Here is a 16,524-nt window from a genome sequence, read left to right on the forward strand (position 1 = left end):
CTGTATTACACTATATTGGTTGCATTTAAAATACAGTAATTTGAACAAAGTATGTGTTGGTTGGAATTATGGTAGAACCAAACGCATTTCCCCTAATGACAAAATGAAATCTGTGTTGATAAATGCAAATATTTGTGTACAAACTGATGACACTTGTAAATGTTTAAAATAAAGTTAATCCACCCATTTTCTATACTGTTTTTGGATGCTTTATTAACACTGGAAACTGAAAAAGACCTCCACGAACTACACTTCAGTCAGAAACACTCTTGTGATAGATTTTACATTCACACATGCTCTGCACTCGCATATACTGACTCGCAAAGACTATGTTATACATAGTAGAAAAATGTAAGCATATGGTCAAAGAGCTTGAGTTACAATGTGCCTTGACTTGTGCTTTCAACCCTTTCTTATTCCCAACTCATCAGATACTGACGCTTGGTCAGAACCCCTTGGGGCTTTCGCATCTGACTACACTTGACCACGAAGTCCAGTTCATTTGATAAGTATGAATAGGGCATAACAGTAACTTTTTTCCCAAGTTGAAAAATTTAGGAGTGACTTACATAAGGTAACTGCTATTACTTTTGAAGCTAATTTGTACAATAATACAATAGTGTTATGAATACAAAACATTATGAAATGTAATGTTTTCTATTTAGAAATACATTCTATTGATCAATAAATTATCAGTAAAGTTGAATATACAGTACAGTAGTAGTGTAACGGACCGCCCCTACGGTTCGGTTTGCATGTGAACCGTGGATTAATTGCAAATGTAACCATCATAGTGTGAAATACAGTATAACTGCTGCTGTTACATGAACGGGGCTCAGCAGAGAGACGGAGCGGGCTGCCACCACCTCTGCAGCTTCTTCAGGGAGTCAGGTCAATGCCGATAAAGCGGTCGCAACTGTGGTTTTCATACGTACTGCTGTATGGTTCACATCAGGTGTTAAACCAACTGTACCCATACACGGAATTGGACTAGTATTTAACGCGGCTACGAAACGTTTTCACAAGTTATTAAACTGTTTCAATTTAATACTGATAGACAGCAGCGCAGCCTGTCGCCAAAAAAGACTGAGAGCTCCGCGCCCGTCAGCAGCAGCTTCTCGCTGCGCCACTGGTCCCCCAGGGTATAGTCTAACTCTGTAACGGAAATCCCATTAGCACTAGCTTTACAGCGGAGCAATCAGATCCAGTCAAATCAGCGCCAGCTGCAGTGTAATATATAGTGGCTGCTGAAAATCAGATGTTTTGGTGCTTCTGATATTCCTTTGGTGCTGGCTAAAAACCTCTTTGGGGACGCTAAAACTTTCTCTATGCAGGAAAAACACTGTGTGAGTCGGTCAAGGGAATTTTGCAAGAGCTGTAGTAATTTTTTGGGATTTGGTTTCATCAACAGGTCGGCAAGTAGCACTCTCCAAAATATTGCTTTGCCTGAGCCTGCTAGCATCAATCTGAGTCACGTTAACTGTACTACTATGCTTAGCTTGTAGGTGGTAGCTCAAACTTGACATGCTTCGTGATATTTTAATTCGGCTTTACACAATGTGCATATTGCTTTCGACTTGTCTACTGAGACATCCGGGAGTTTTGGAAAATAAAAAGCACCATTCAGAATTGTGTTGCTGCTGTCTTTCTCCATCATGCTGCAGCCTGCAGCAGCAGGATGTATTACGAGGAAGTATGGCAGCTTGCTGATAAGTAAAGGGTCAAAATAGTAGCCTGTTAAGCACGACGCGAAGCTGAGTGAAGTGTAAAATAAATTAATAAGTGGCGGCATGCGATTAATGCGATAAAAAAAAATTTAAAGCGTTATGCTCGGCCCTTAATCGCATTGCGATTAACGCGTTAATGCTGACAGCCCTAATTGTAACCAACAAGAAATAAAACACTGAATAAAAATACAAAACACATGATACACTTAGTAAAAGTAAAATTTCAACCAGAAACATGAGAGGACCACAAGGTAGTAAGTGATGTGCCAGCTGGCGGCTCATGGTTGGGCCAGTCAGAAGCTGAGCAGAACATGAGAATGTAGTGAAAATGTATAAAAGGTAAATTGGTTTCATTGTGTACAGGATTGTTGATTTTTTCCCCACAAACTTTACTGTTTGAGCAGCTTATAACGGTGTGCTGTTGACACCAGGCCTTTGGTAAAAACGTTATTGTTACCATCACTCCTTGATGGATAAAGAGTAGCTATTGAATAATAAAACTCATCAAGAGGTCCCCAACGGCTAAGGTCACTTCACAGTCTCTGCAGCACTAACAATAGACAGCCAATGAGGGGGAGAAGAAGTGTGTGACGATGACGTGATGTACAGTTTCATGTTATTCTTGGATGTTCTAGTCTTTAAATTCATTGTGCACAGCTCTTTCTCTCAGAAAGCTGCAGTGAGATCAGGAAAAGATATTTGTCTTTTAAACAGCATGGAGGGTTTGGTAAACTGCTGAATTTAAACCAGCAACTTAGCACTTCAGAGAAGCTTGACATTGGACTGAACTTTTATCATTTTGTAATAAGAACCACATTTTCTATTGGCAAATGCATTACAGTATGGTGCTTAATTTGACTTTTGGCAGTACCTCAAAAACTTGTGTATTTGCTTAAAAAACATATATACTGTATATATATATATGCGTTTGTATATGGCAGATAACCACTCACTGGTTGGTGGTGAACCTTTACAAAAGCAGATCAACGACAAGGTCATTATTGTGCAGATCCTGGTAATGATTTTTCTTTGCATTAACTTTTTGCTTATTGTGACCTTTTTAAAAAAGGAGAGCTTACAAACAATACAGTATATGCTCTGTTGAGATATTCATTTTGTACAGATGGCAGGATCACATTAGGTCAGCTGTGTATCAGTTTTACTTCTTGATTATGTGTATAACTATTCTATTCTGCTATGTTAAAATAATGAAAGTGGCCAAAGCTGCATCAGGAGAGAATAGAAAGTCAAACTGGAAAGGTCTCAGAACGGTAATTCTTCATGGTTTCCAGCTGCTGCTCTGTCTCATCCAGCTGTGGTGTCCCTTCATAGAAGCTGCTGTAGTTCAGAATAATTTCAAATTATTTAATCATGTCAGGTACATAACCTTCATACTGTTTAGTCTGGCTCCAAGATGTCTGAGTCCTCTCATTTATGGCCTCAGGGATGAAACAATTTTTCATGCACTGAAATACTATGTTCTCTGTGGCTTTGACAAGAATAATTATTTTCATTTGACACATTAGAGAGAGCCCTACATTTTTTACAGAGAATAATGTTTATGTCTTAGTAAATAGTCATAGATTCATTTTATTTGTTGTTATTATGTGAACAGTGAAAAATACAATGATGCAAACAATATCTTTATAAAAAAAATGTCTTTGTTACAACAAAACATACAATAAACAACTTTGTGATCCGATACTGGATAAGCCCCACTACCAAACATTTACTGGAGATTCAATAATCATTTTCCTGGAGCTTCTAAAGCAGCTGACATGCATGTCTTAAATAATGATTTATACAACACTAAAGAATTACAAATTACTAGCTATTCATTCCTTTTTCAAATTTTGATTTTCTTTGTGTAAATGCAAACATGTAGCCTAAACATCTTACAGGCTCAAAAAGACAGAAAGAGGAAGAGAAACACAATAGGGAAATCAAATACAGAAAACTCATAGCTTTAAAAGGTGAAAGTAGGGCTGCATGATTATGGCCAAAATCACTTTCACTTCCATGTTGTGCTACATTTATGCTAATGTCCAAATCTGTGCATCAAAATAAGTACCTAACCTGATAGTGAAACGGGTCGTTTCATGGGGGTTGTGACACTCAAAAACGTGCTACCCCTCTGATGTCTTCCCCTATAGACTCTTTAAAGAAGTGTTTGATGTCCTTTGTTCAATTGTGTTAGCTATAGTGAACTGCTCCTTGTATACTGGTGTTGTCCCCTCTGGTTTTAAGCATGCAGTGGTGCAACCACTGCTGAAAAAAAATCAATTTTGACCCCAATGACCCTAGTAATTATAGACCCATCTCTAAATTATCTTTTATTTCTAAAATCCTTGAAAAAGTAGTTTTCCAGAAGATTTCCTCTTTCCTGAATAGTTTTAATATATTGGATAAATTCAAATTTGGCTTCAGAGCCCTCCACAGCACGGAATCTGCCCTACTCAAAGTTTATAATGACATCTTACTAACATTGACTCTGGATCATGTGCATTGCTCATCCTCCTAGACCTCAGCGGTGCTTTCAACACCATTGATCATGGCATTCTTATTGATCGCCTGGAAAATGGAGTTGGACTACAGGGCCCTGTCTTAAGCTGGTTTATATCCTACTTGACAGAAAGAACTTTCTCTGTGAAACTGGGTACTAAGTCCTCCTCTCCAGTGGGTATTAAATTTGGCGTCCCCCAAGGATCAGTTCTTGGCCACTTTACTTTACTACTCACTTTAATTACCACTGCTATGCTGATGATACACAACTGTACTTAATCATCTCCCCTGGTTGAACTTCATCTATTAATACAATCTTTAGCTGTTTGGAGGACATTAACTTCTGGATGGCAGCAAACTTCCTCCAGTTGAATGACAAGAAAACTGAGATGATTTTATTTGGATCCCCCACCTCTACAAAAAACCTGAGCAATGCCCTTGTCCCTTGGTCATCAAATTAGCAGAGTGAGGTCAGAAACCTAGGTGTCCTCTTCGACAGCTCTCTTAATTTTAATAAACAAGTCAGCTCTGTTGTCAAAGGAAGTTTTTATCAGCTCAGAACCGTAGCTAAGCTGAACTACTTTGGAATGATCTTGAAACAATCATTCATGCTTTTATTACCTCACGTTTAGACTACTGCAACTCACTATCACAGGCCTAACCCAATATAATTTAAATAGACTCCACTTAGTCCAGAATGCTGCTGCTAGACTCCTCACTGGCACCAAAAAGTATGACCACATAACTCTCGTTTTAACTGAGCTTCATTGGTTGCCAGTGAAATTCAGAATTGATTTTAAAGTTTTACTTTTTGTTTTTAAAGCACTCCATGGTCAAGCCCCTCCATATATTTCTGATCTCCTGTCCACTTACTCCCGCCAGGTCACTCAGGTCCACAACCCATCAAATCCTTGTCATCCCCCAGACACGCCTAAAAACCAGAGGGGACCGAGCCTTTTCTGTAGTAGCCCCCAAACTCTGGAATTCCCTCCCACCCCATATCAAATCCTGTAATACAACTGCCAGTTTTAAATCAAACCTGAAGACGCACTTTTACTCTCTTGCTTTTAACTCCCTTTAATGCCTTTTTTTTAATTTATTTTTTTTTTAAGATTCAGAGCTATGAACTGAACTTTTTCTTATCTTTTTGTATTTGCAAATTTTGTTCCATTGTTGTTTTATTCTATGTTACATTATTTGACTTTACCTTTGCCTAACTATATTCATGGAACTTTGCACACTTGATTATGTATTTTCAAGGCATACTGTTTCTGCCTTCCCTGCTCTACCTGTAAAGCACTTTGGGTCAACTGTTGTTCGTTTAAATGTGCTATACAAATAAAATGACTTGACTTGACTCAAAAAGGTGTATCCACTGATTTAGATGTCCCTTTCCCAATGTAAAGTCTATGGGGGAAAATCTTTTTGGGCCCCATGGCGTCACCTGATGGACATGGAAGTTGTAATTCCACAGTTTGGCCACTGTGTCAAATTGGCTTCAAAGCCCAGCCCACTTCCTGGGGCCCTGGCATAAACACTGAGGTTTTTTATGAGCGGAGCACACATTTTAAACATCAATATCGCAGTGACCATATAATTGTGGAAAGCCAAATTCATGATCGCGATTAATATTCAATTAATTGTGCAGCCCTAGGTAAAGCATGCAAATATTTGTTGTTGTTGTTCCAATATCTCTGTCTATTTGTGTTAGTCCTCTCGTAGATAAGCTTCCTGCACCTCATGCTCCTCGCTATTGTCTAGAAACGAAGCATATTCTGCCATCCTTTGGATCTCTTCTACTTTAGTCTCGGCCAACATCTTATCTGCAGCCGCTGACATTTTCCGAGCTTCCCCCACCTGCGACTGGGCCATCTGAATGTTTGTCCTCACTGTGATGGACGCCTCCTCGGCTCCTGGAAACACACAGATGCAAACACGCATTTTGTCAAATTACAGAGCAAGTTCAAGATTTGACATAACACCATCTTAGGTTAAACATATGGACCTTAAGACGGCACTCCTGCCCAATAAATTTAGTTTGAACTAAAGTTCTACTGAGTGACAGCATCTGATATGTACACTTTCTAAAGTGAACAGAAGAAAAATAGGATTTTATGTCTTATTTCATTATCATAATTCCATCATTATAAATACAACAGCATTACGACATTTCATCAAGCTTTGAGGAATATAGCTGTACTCAGGCACACATTTTGCTCACCTGAAACGTTTGCTGCCTCGGCTGCCATTTTACACAAGTTGATAGCATTGATCCAGGTTGACTCAAAGCGTTTGCATTCATGTAGTCTGTCACTAACCTGTTTGCACAAAAAGATGAGACAAATGCATAAAATAAATGCATATTCTTTGACTTGTGAGAGTAAAAGAGTAAAAGCTGATTTTAACCGCAAAAATCGAATGCTAGGAAACATTTGGATTTGTTTTCAACAACACAAACTAACCTCTGCACGCTGGCCATTGATAACCTCCAGGAACGAATCCTTCTCTGCTGGGGTCAGTTTTCCCAGTGAGGCTAAATACCGTCTTTGGAGAGCAATGCGTGTGTGCAAAGCCTGTTAGCAAACAGAGGAAGAACAGACAGTCAGAGACAGAACAGGGCCATTTTTAATTTGAAAGTCTGGATTAGTACATGTGCAAACTTCTTATCAAATGCAAAAACATAAAGACACTTTGTGGAGGTATTATCCTCACCATGAAATTATGGAAAGAGGTAGAGATTCAAATCATGATGATTGTGTTATGCCCATGTGTCTATGCCCATTTCATTTAACAATATGGACATAAATCAACTCTGTATTGTGGTGGTGGTAATGTGCCTTCTCATGCTACTGTTTAATGTAGCGTGAGTATATTTTCTACCCAATGATGAATTAAACTCCCAGACTGAGGTTGGCAGTCATAAGCTGTGGATAAAATGTTACACATAAGATGAAAACCCACCTTTGAGTAGTCCTTAAGGGCATTTATGAGAGCCAAGGATGTCTGGGAGAGGAAGGTACTTGAACTGTCAATCACCACGGAGGCTGCTCTTCTGATCAGAGAGTCATGAGAGAGGTTTTCCATTTGCTACAAAGAGGGGGGGGGGATGCAGTATTTTAACTCCTCCATTCAATTTCTATACAAAATATGAAAAACAAACACAAACTTGTTGCAGTTGATTGGTCTCTGGTAGGAGACTGACCCACCTGTGTAGAAGGAATAGCATCAAGCCCACGGCCAACACTGAAAGGTGCTATGCTCATATGTGCAGGATCTGTCTGTTCCCCAAACATCTGGACTCCAGGCTTCATGCCGCTAAATAGGTCACTCTTTGAACTGCTGCAGAAAAATGAGGACAAAATATGAACACGTTGTTAGTCGTGATCTATATATATATATATATATTATGGTTTAAATTAGCAAAATCTAGGAGAAGTTAAACTTGAACTTAATACAAACAATTCATATAATCTCCTGAAAATGTTAAAAAGTTGTTTAAACTCAAAGAAAAAGATAGACAAGCTATTGAAGGTGCAAAGCTTCAATAGGTGGCAGAGATCCAGGCTTTGTTAAAATTACATACTATTGCTTATTATTCATAACCTACCTTAGGAAACGGACACAGGCGGCTCCTCTCCTGAGCACACTCTTGTTGCTCCGCAGCAGTGAAAAGTCTGTCTGATTTCGCAGAAGTCCTCTGGCAGCACGACTAGCACACACTGAACACTTACCAACAGCTTGCATTTTGCAGATGAATTAGATCTGCTGCACTTGAAGAATGTATTTATAAGATATGATATATGTTAGTTCCTGAGAGTAGATTTTCTGTCTGCTCTACTGTACGCTCGCTTATCTTTCTAAAGTCAGAAAAATGTTCTTGTTCGATGCTCGTAATCTTTTCGTTTGCTCGACGATGACCAACTGTCATGTCCTGCAGGTATTTGTAAGGCCCCAGCCCCATTCCATTGCGTCAAACGCATTGATCTGTTGACTCTGCCTGCAAATGTGCGTAATTGGCTTTATCTTAAAAAAAAAAAAAAAAAGATACCAAGACATAACCTCTGTGCCGGTTCCTCTCTCTCTTTCTCTTGCTCTATTGTGTGTTTGAGTGTGTGTGCATGAGAAAGAGGACCACTTTAAGTTCAGGATGAAATAATATAATATATTTAATAATAATCAGACCTTAATCTGAAAATTGACTCTTTTTTTAAAAGGTTTGGAAATTGGCGCTGGGTCGATTATTGGGGTGTTTTCAAGATCGTGCATGAAATTAAAAGGGGCTCTGGCATTTTATACAAACCACATATAATTAATACAAGGTGTAAGAAATCAAAAAGATAATGATCGCTGATCAGTTGATAGTTAATGTTTAGTTTGTTCATCACTTTTCATTTTGATTCCAACATTGCATGATTTGGTTTATTGCCCAGTTTGAGTTTTAGCAGTGTGTGTATTTTGCATTTGGTTTTACTGGCAGATGAGTTGCATGTTTTAACAGTTATTATTTGCATGGTTTTGTGGATTTGCTGTGTTTTCTTAATTGTTTGTTGGACTGGGACTCAAGGTTATGAGAAGCAGCTGTGAGTGCCTGGACCACACCCCCCTCCACAGCTAAGGATTGGCCACATGCTAGTATGATGTGCTTGTTAAAGATGGATGTGAAACAGGTGCAGAGGAGAAGGAGGACAAAGAAAAAGGAGGAGAGTTTTGTTTTTAGTACATTTTATGCTGTGCAGAAGTAACCTGCTTTATGTTTAATAAATTATTGAAGAATCATCCTGTGGAACTTTTAAGTTTTTTTAAACAGTGGAAACACTTCTTTTGCTGGTAAAACAGGACCTCACACTACCATGTTACAGAAGCACATGGTGTATTATAAATATAGACTATTTTGTACAGCTTTTTACAGTAATACGACTCAACACCAGGCCTTTGGTAAAAACCTCCCCTGTAACTGACACTCCTTGATGGATAACTAATAAATACCTATGGGTTTAGTCACTTGCCTAGTTATCTGACTCAAACTGTACTGTACTACACACACACACACACACACACACACACACACACACACACACACACACACACACACACAGTGGCGTGCCGTGCATCAGGAGCAGGAGGCAGCATCATCAACAACAACAACAACCATGTATTGAGGAATTTAATCAGCTATGGATTGGGCTATAGTGGAGGCAAAAGTCTGTGTAGCGGCAATTCATTTTGAAAGGGCAACGAAACACAAACATTCAAGTCATCACACTTACTTCGACCAATGGTGTGATTTCATCACTCATGGACAGACTCAGTGACAGACTTTCGCTTTTTTAGTGCTAACACTCACCCTTCCAGTCCAGTCAAAGATAGTGCAAAACAAGTAGGGTTTCCTTTGAAATGTAACGCAAACTTTAAAGACATTTACAGAAAATCTACAAAAGAAAATGGAAAGCCTAATGAAACTGTGATATTGCATATCTATCTACATACCTACTAGACAATTACCTTCACACACAACCACACCTACAGGCAGATACATTGCTGATCCACCAGACCTGCATGTCTTTGGACAATGGGAAGAAACCACGGCACCTAGATGAAATGTATAAACATGGGCAAAACATGCAAACTCCTTTAAAGTCAGGCACCTTCTTGCTATGAGGCCTATGTTGTTTTGTGTCTCTGATAACACTAGCCTGTTGCCACATTATCATAAAAAATAACAAAACAAGCACACATAGAAGCTGGATAATACTAAAGGATGCTCTTTACATTTTGATGGCCTTATGAACAATATCATGACCTATGATCATGACACTATAATGGAGGTGACTTCAGACGGACTATAAGTAAGAGCATGACAATTTTAATACACATCCGTCTTCTCAGCTTTACAGAAAAAAACGTAGTTGTAGCCTATTTGTCACTTCTTCATGCCATTTCATATTTCCCTAAAATTCTTGCTGCCAAAAGTTTGGCAATATCACTCATTCTGTCTGACAGCTTGCAAATACCGTTATCTGCTGAGGTGGCGTCCGCTGGGGTTCAGAGGCCGAAAGTTTGTTTTTGACAGATTTTGCTCCAATCCCCTGCAGTCCTGATTACTGACGCAGGACATGCGTACAGAGCTGATGAGCCCCAGTGAACTGCTCTAAACGGAGTCAACTTGTTGGACAAACAAATGTAAACTTCAGTTTGCACAATTAGACTCAGGAGCCTTGCGTTAATAATCAACCAGTCTGTTAATTACTAAGCAGGGGATAGGAGACACGCTATCTGACCATGCTCTGGAGATATCGCACAGTACCTCACGTTACATCTTGTTTACTGCACTCATAGTATGTCATTTACACTCCAGAAACATCTCTTTATGGTTATCATCATCTTCTTCAAAACAATACTGATGTTGCACCTGAAGGTTACACCTCTACTGTGATTACTGACTTCAATAACGTTGTGTAAGAGTGTGACTCTGGAACACAGTCCAAAAAGATAATGCAGTGAATGTCCATGTTTTGTGCCAGATCAGTGTTTTTCAAGCTGTTTGTGTACCTTTTGCACTCCAGTTTAAAAACATCTGAGCAGCCTTACACATAAGGTAACAAACCTGGAACCTGTGGTTACTCTAATGCATTGTTAGTGGCAAAAAATGTACATGATATTCAGTGATGCACAGTTTTTGATTCGCTAATCCAGAGCAATTCACATAACAAGCAACCAAAAGAAACACAGCGTCCTAAAATGTCCAGTACTTATCTTTGTATCGACTGACTGTCAACACCCCCCCCCCCCCCCCCTCTCTCTCTATGGTAACAACCAAACAGACTTTAACAGCCTCTGAAGTGCAACGCCCTTTAACTCTGACTTGCTAACCATGAACCTGCTATGGGCCTGATAGTATAGTAACGCATGTTGTTTATGTGCTTGAACTTTATCACCTTAACCAACATTGTTACGTCCATATATATCAACAATGAACACTATGGTAATGCTTTAGATTACAGCCCGCAATGTACAGGGTAATTACTCCGGAATAAGGGTGTACCAGGACAGTACTTACCAATACTTATACGTAGGTATTGGGGAACAAGATGGAATAAGTTATGGAATAAGGGGGTACCATTTGGGATCTTACAAATAAGGTATACTGTACTTCTTTTTTACCTACTGGGTACCTATAGTATTTTTTATCTACCAATACTGTAGTTATTTTTTACCTACTATGTACCTATTCTAATATTACGCACTGAGCAATAATCTGGACATTTGGGAGAAATTTAGAGATACATTATACTGTAGTTATTATGTAACTACTTTACATTCTATAGGCTATATTACAAGGTACAGTATGACTATAACACTGACACCTGGCCCACCGTCTACTGCCAGATGACCATCCCCTTTAGTTTCAAATAATTTCAGTGGAGTTACCATTATTATTTTTCACATCATCAATACCGAATTCAATCTAATTGGATGGGAACATACGTTGCACTTGACACACCACTACAAGACAACTCGTCAGATTGGGCGCCATTCATTCGCAGCCAATCATTGCGGCGTGATGGCGGCAACGTTAGCACATAGTAGTATGGACAGAGACATGATTGAAAATGAAGAAAACAGAGATCCCAGAGATTCGACAGACAAGAAGCAAGACATTTCCAATCATCCTTGGCCTTATCTGAGAGAGATGTTTGAGACAGTAGGCATCAAGAATGACTCCTGGTGAATGTGCTGCGTAACTCTAAAAATATGGGGAACTTCTTCATTAATGTCTGTTTAGTAATTCATATTTTATCCTTTATTTTCTTTCCAGAAGCCATATTTGAGAGATACATACATGTAGATTCCTTTAAATGTTAAGGGGACGATTAAAAAAGAGAAACTGAATCAGTGAATTCTCACAGAATCACAACTGAATTCATATATTTCTACTCTTATTCTACTTATTAACCTGGGGTCTCAGTCTCTGTCACAATAATCATATATGTCATGTTTTAGGCCTATTGGCAGACATCCGTTTAAAATGTAGCCAATGGCATATAAAGAGCCTTTTCTCCATGTCCACTGAAGTTTCTCAGCTTGAACTCTGGTAACATTAGTGTGGTCCAGGTAGCGTGTCATTCACAAGGCTAATTTTACTTTTATACGTCAAGTAAATTTCCAACCCTGTACTTTGTTACTTTTACTTGGGTAAAGAAGTTAAATCAGTACTTCTACTTTTACCAGAGTATTTTTAACACAAGTATCTGTACTTGTGCTTGAGTACGGGAAGTGAGTACTTTTGCCATCTCTGGTGACACAGAATACAATTATAAACCAATTCGGCATCATACTTATAATAGAAGAATAGAACACAAGGCGATCTTTTTTCGAGGACCTGCTGGAGCAATGATCAGGAGCAAAGCACACCAACGTTACTGTAGTTTTTTTTTTAGCTCTCTCTGTTGAATGTTAAGAGGAAGTTACAGAAAAGAGAAGACGTCTCGGTACTCTTAATACATCCATGCTCATTACCGACCAAGGGGCAATCTCCCGTGCTAAGCAGTGATGCACATGCATGCGGAAGTTCCAAAAACTGCAGTTCATCGAGTGGCCGCTTGAGGCTGGCTGCCGAAGTCAGTCAATTCCCATAGACCCCCATGTTAAAAACTTTACAGCAGAATGAAACATGTTTAAAGCCTGGTTCAAAAAACGGTTTTGGTCTCTATAGCTAAGTCTACCCTTCATGACAACTCTGTTAATTTAACTACCCCCAAATTATAAATGAACAATGTAGTTTGCTCTGTTAGAAACAGGGTCATTTTAAAACAAATTCAAAGTTCAGATTTATTAGGTGATTCAGAAGTCATTTCATCACTCCATCTACCCTGAAACGAATGAAGAAAGTATAGGTACCCAGTAGGTAAAAATAACTACAATATAGGTACCCAGTAGGTAAAAATAACTACAATATAGGTACCCAGTAGGTAAAAATAACTACAATATAGGTACCCAGTAGGTAAAAATAACTACAATATAGGTACCCAGTAGGTAAAAATAACTACAGTATAGGTACCCAGTAGGTAAAAATAACTACAATATAGGTACCCAGTAGGTAAAAATAACTACAGTATAGGTACCCAGTAGGTAAAAAATAACTACAATATAGGTACCCAGTAGGTAAAAATAACTACAGTACAGGTACCCAGTAGGTAAAAATAACTACAGTACAGGTACCCAGTAGGTAAAAAATAACTACAATATAGGTACCCAGTAGGTAAAAATAACTACAGTACAGGTACCCAGTAGGTAAAAAATAACTACAGTATAGGTACGCAGTAGGTAAAAATAACTACAGTATTGGTACACAGTAGGTAAAAAAATAACTGCAGTATAAGTTCTATAAGATCCCAATTATTAGCCCCTTATTCCATAACTTTATATCTTGTTCGCCAGTACCTACATATAAGTATTGGTACATGCTGTACTGGTACACCATCATTTCCGAGTAATTACGCTGTACGTTGCAGGCTGTAATCTAAAACGTTACCAACACTTTCTATTATCTCCTGAGGCCACATTAAACTAATAGTCAGACTTCAAATTGACATCTAAATTCATTTGTTGCACATCTTGACTATCATTAGTGGGACTAATGTGCAATGCATCATGGGTAAATGAAGATTTTGTTTGATAATAAAAACATGGCTGATCGACCAACCGCCTCCTTCCTCCAGCAGAAAACCTTTGCCCTCAGGAGGAATGTGTACTTTAATGCTGCAGCTGGTAAAGGTGGGGCTAGTTTTATCTTTAATAATGAATACAAATCTATTTTTTGATTATATTTATTAATAATCTGAATCTGTCAAGTAACTTTACTAGCCCCTGAAATGTAGTGGAGTGAGTTAAAGTACGTAGCATAAAATGGAAATACTCAGTTACAGCACTGGAGTAAATGTATGTAGTTACTTCCAAAGCTTGAAAGTGTTTTACTTGCATTAGAGCATACACGGTGGCAGTGTAGCGGTGGGCCTGTCCTGTGATGATTTCTTACGAGTCAGCAGTAATCATCGAGTAGGGCCTACAGCAATTCTATAATCTGCAGGATGCTGCCAAAACACTTTGCTGGACAGTTAACAAACTGCTTTGCACAAGACACAGCTGGAACAACTGACCCATCTCACTTGACAATGTCAACTCAGCAGAATCAGGACAGTGCCACCAATCAATAAGCTCCCTGTTCCAGCTGGAAAAGGCTCAGTTAAGTGAAACTCTGCATCAGCAAAAAAGGGACGTTTCGCAGCTACCAGTGTGGTTGTCCAGTCTATCCTGGAGTTATACGTATATAGTTCCCCCCAAAACTGTTCAGTGCTATTAGTTTTCACAGATGCTCACCAGCTCAGAGTCTCGGCTCGAGTCGGCACAGTGACCACAAAGTTGTACAAGTTTTATATGAGGGTTTTTTAACATAGAGCAAGCCAGATTAATTTGTTTTCCACAGAACAGGGTCACTTTTGATCATGGCAAAACGATAAGGTTGAAAGTTAGGCCTAATTAGGCCTCTGTCTGTGTTCTGTTTTGGACCAAGTTACGGAACAAGTTGTCCGTCATTTTGCTTCAGAAAGAAAGTAGTTGTAATACAGTTAAGTTTACAGTTATGCTCAAAGTAACCATGCCACCATGCATTCTTCTGTTTTTGATCAAAACCAGTTATTTTTATGCTATACTTTGTGAACTGTGTCTGCTTAATTGCTTCCACAAATATGGCAACAGGATCCCATCTCCCCACTGAAATATTAGATAATGAGAAACATCATGCTGTATGACACTAGCATGTAAACAATGTATCTCTGGAGGAATCAGGTCTGAGTCAAACAGATGTGAATTGGGACAAACACTTTATAAAGGAAGAACATCCCAGAGATGTATTTCATTGATGTTTTATGATAAGAAGAGGAAACTAAAGCTTGGTCAACTCTTCTGACTGATGAAGACATTCTTAGGTGAGTGGCGGTCTCTTTTATTCTAAAGGTTGGATGCATATTCATTCACAGTAGTCAGTTTTAAAGGGGAGGGGGTAAGGAAAGACAACACAGTACATTCTTCTCTTACAAAGTTGAGGTTTTTCACTGAATTATCAAGCATTTATAAATAGCATGCTGCTCTTTCATCATATTGGCTAAGTTCTATTCTTATTCTGATCCTATTTAAATTGTCAATGTGTCTTTTTGTGGATGTATTTTAGTATGTGTATGGACTTTTAACATATTTTCTTGTTAACAGGTTTGCTCTAGTAGAGCACAGTTGCAAAATGCAGAATCTGACTGAATTTCCAGGCAATGCAACCTCCCACAAAAGTCTGCCTGTGATCATCAAGGTGTGTGTGGTTATCCCCTTCTTCTGCGTCTTCCTCTGCTGCATTCTTGTCATGCTGCACATATTTGCATCTCACAGGCAGTTCCTGGACACCTCGCGTTACATCCTGTTTGCCTACATGCTGATCAATGACACTCTCCAGCTCTTGTCCTCTGTGCTGCTCTTCCTCTTTGTCATGGGCCAGGTGAAATTTGCTATTGTCTACTGTATTCCTCTGCTGTTTCTGTCCACTGCCACTTTCCAGAACACACCTTTAATCCTGGCCACCATGTCACTGGAGCGATATGTTGCCATCTTGTATCCCCTGCAGCGGCCGGCCGCCTGGCGCTCAGACCGTATCTGGATCATTATTCTGTCCCTGTGGCTCATCAGCTGTATCTTCCCCATGATTCACTACTCCATTGGCAAAAGAGATCCTGCTGTAGATATCCTCTCTACCTCTGTACTTTGCAAATCTATCATTGTCAACGCATCTCCAATCCAGGCATTGTTCCAAGCTACTGTAAATATTCTCTTCTTTGCAGTAGTGGCTGTTATCATCTTCTTTACATACGTGAGAATCCTGCTGGAAACCAGGAAGCTGAGACAGGATAAAGTGTCTGTGAGCAAAGCCATGCACACTGTGCTGCTCCATGGCTTTCAGCTGCTGCTGTGCATGTTGGCCTTCACTCTCCCCATTACTGAAAATCTCATAGTGCTGCATGTCAACTGGCTGCCAGAGGACATTGCCTTTTTTAATTATTTCTGTTTCATCCTTATTCCACGCTTTCTCAGCCCGCTCATCTACGGCTTTAGAGATCAGAGTGTCAGGGGCTGCATCGAGAAAACATTTCCCTGCTGCTCAAACAAAGTCAAACCCGGTGTGATAGGCAAGCTGCAGGACAATGTGACTGCTTCTTGAACTGGCTGATGTAGTTTTGACAGAGCTCTCAAACCT

At 39.3% G+C, this 16,524-nt stretch overlaps 2 protein-coding genes, 2 long non-coding RNA genes and 1 pseudogene across 5 annotated transcripts; 3 read left to right on the forward strand and 2 right to left on the reverse strand.

Moving 5' to 3' along the window:
- The first annotated feature begins 1,996 nt into the window (after window positions 1–1,996).
- Window positions 1,997–3,298, forward strand: LOC116048488 (annotated as a pseudogene).
- Window position 3,299: 1 nt separating this feature from the next.
- Window positions 3,300–11,311, reverse strand: LOC116048490. Its single transcript, XR_004104650.1, has 5 exons — window positions 11,299–11,311; window positions 9,046–9,053; window positions 5,207–5,217; window positions 4,856–4,865; window positions 3,300–3,798 (listed from the first exon to the last, which is right to left on the reverse strand). It is a non-coding gene; the product is annotated as an uncharacterized LOC116048490 (long non-coding RNA).
- Window positions 3,770–5,644, forward strand: LOC116048489. The gene is made up of 2 exons (XR_004104649.1): window positions 3,770–3,850; window positions 5,596–5,644. It is a non-coding gene; the product is annotated as an uncharacterized LOC116048489 (long non-coding RNA).
- On the reverse strand, window positions 5,625–8,152 carry LOC116048474 (diablo homolog, mitochondrial-like). Of its 2 annotated transcripts, none has more exons than XM_031297630.2 (6): window positions 7,837–8,152; window positions 7,436–7,565; window positions 7,191–7,316; window positions 6,692–6,802; window positions 6,451–6,547; window positions 5,625–6,142 (listed from the first exon to the last, which is right to left on the reverse strand). In XM_031297630.2, exons 1-6 carry the CDS (start codon window positions 7,971–7,973, stop codon window positions 5,937–5,939), a joined length of 807 nt encoding a protein of 268 aa, XP_031153490.1. In that variant the 5' UTR covers window positions 7,974–8,152; the 3' UTR covers window positions 5,625–5,936. The 2 variants fall into 2 exon arrangements, with proteins under 2 accessions (XP_031153490.1, XP_031153489.1); XM_031297629.2 differs by having other exon boundaries at window positions 7,436–7,568.
- Window positions 11,312–15,522: 4,211 nt separating the features above from the next.
- On the forward strand, window positions 15,523–16,488 carry or129-1 (odorant receptor, family H, subfamily 129, member 1). The gene has a single exon (XM_031297195.2). The coding sequence runs from the start codon at window positions 15,523–15,525 to the stop codon at window positions 16,486–16,488; it is 966 nt and encodes a 321-aa protein (XP_031153055.1).
- Window positions 16,489–16,524: the final 36 nt, after the last annotated feature.

Source organism: Sander lucioperca, chromosome 5 (assembly GCF_008315115.2).
Source record: "Sander lucioperca isolate FBNREF2018 chromosome 5, SLUC_FBN_1.2, whole genome shotgun sequence".
Taxonomy (NCBI): domain Eukaryota; kingdom Metazoa; phylum Chordata; class Actinopteri; order Perciformes; family Percidae; genus Sander; species Sander lucioperca.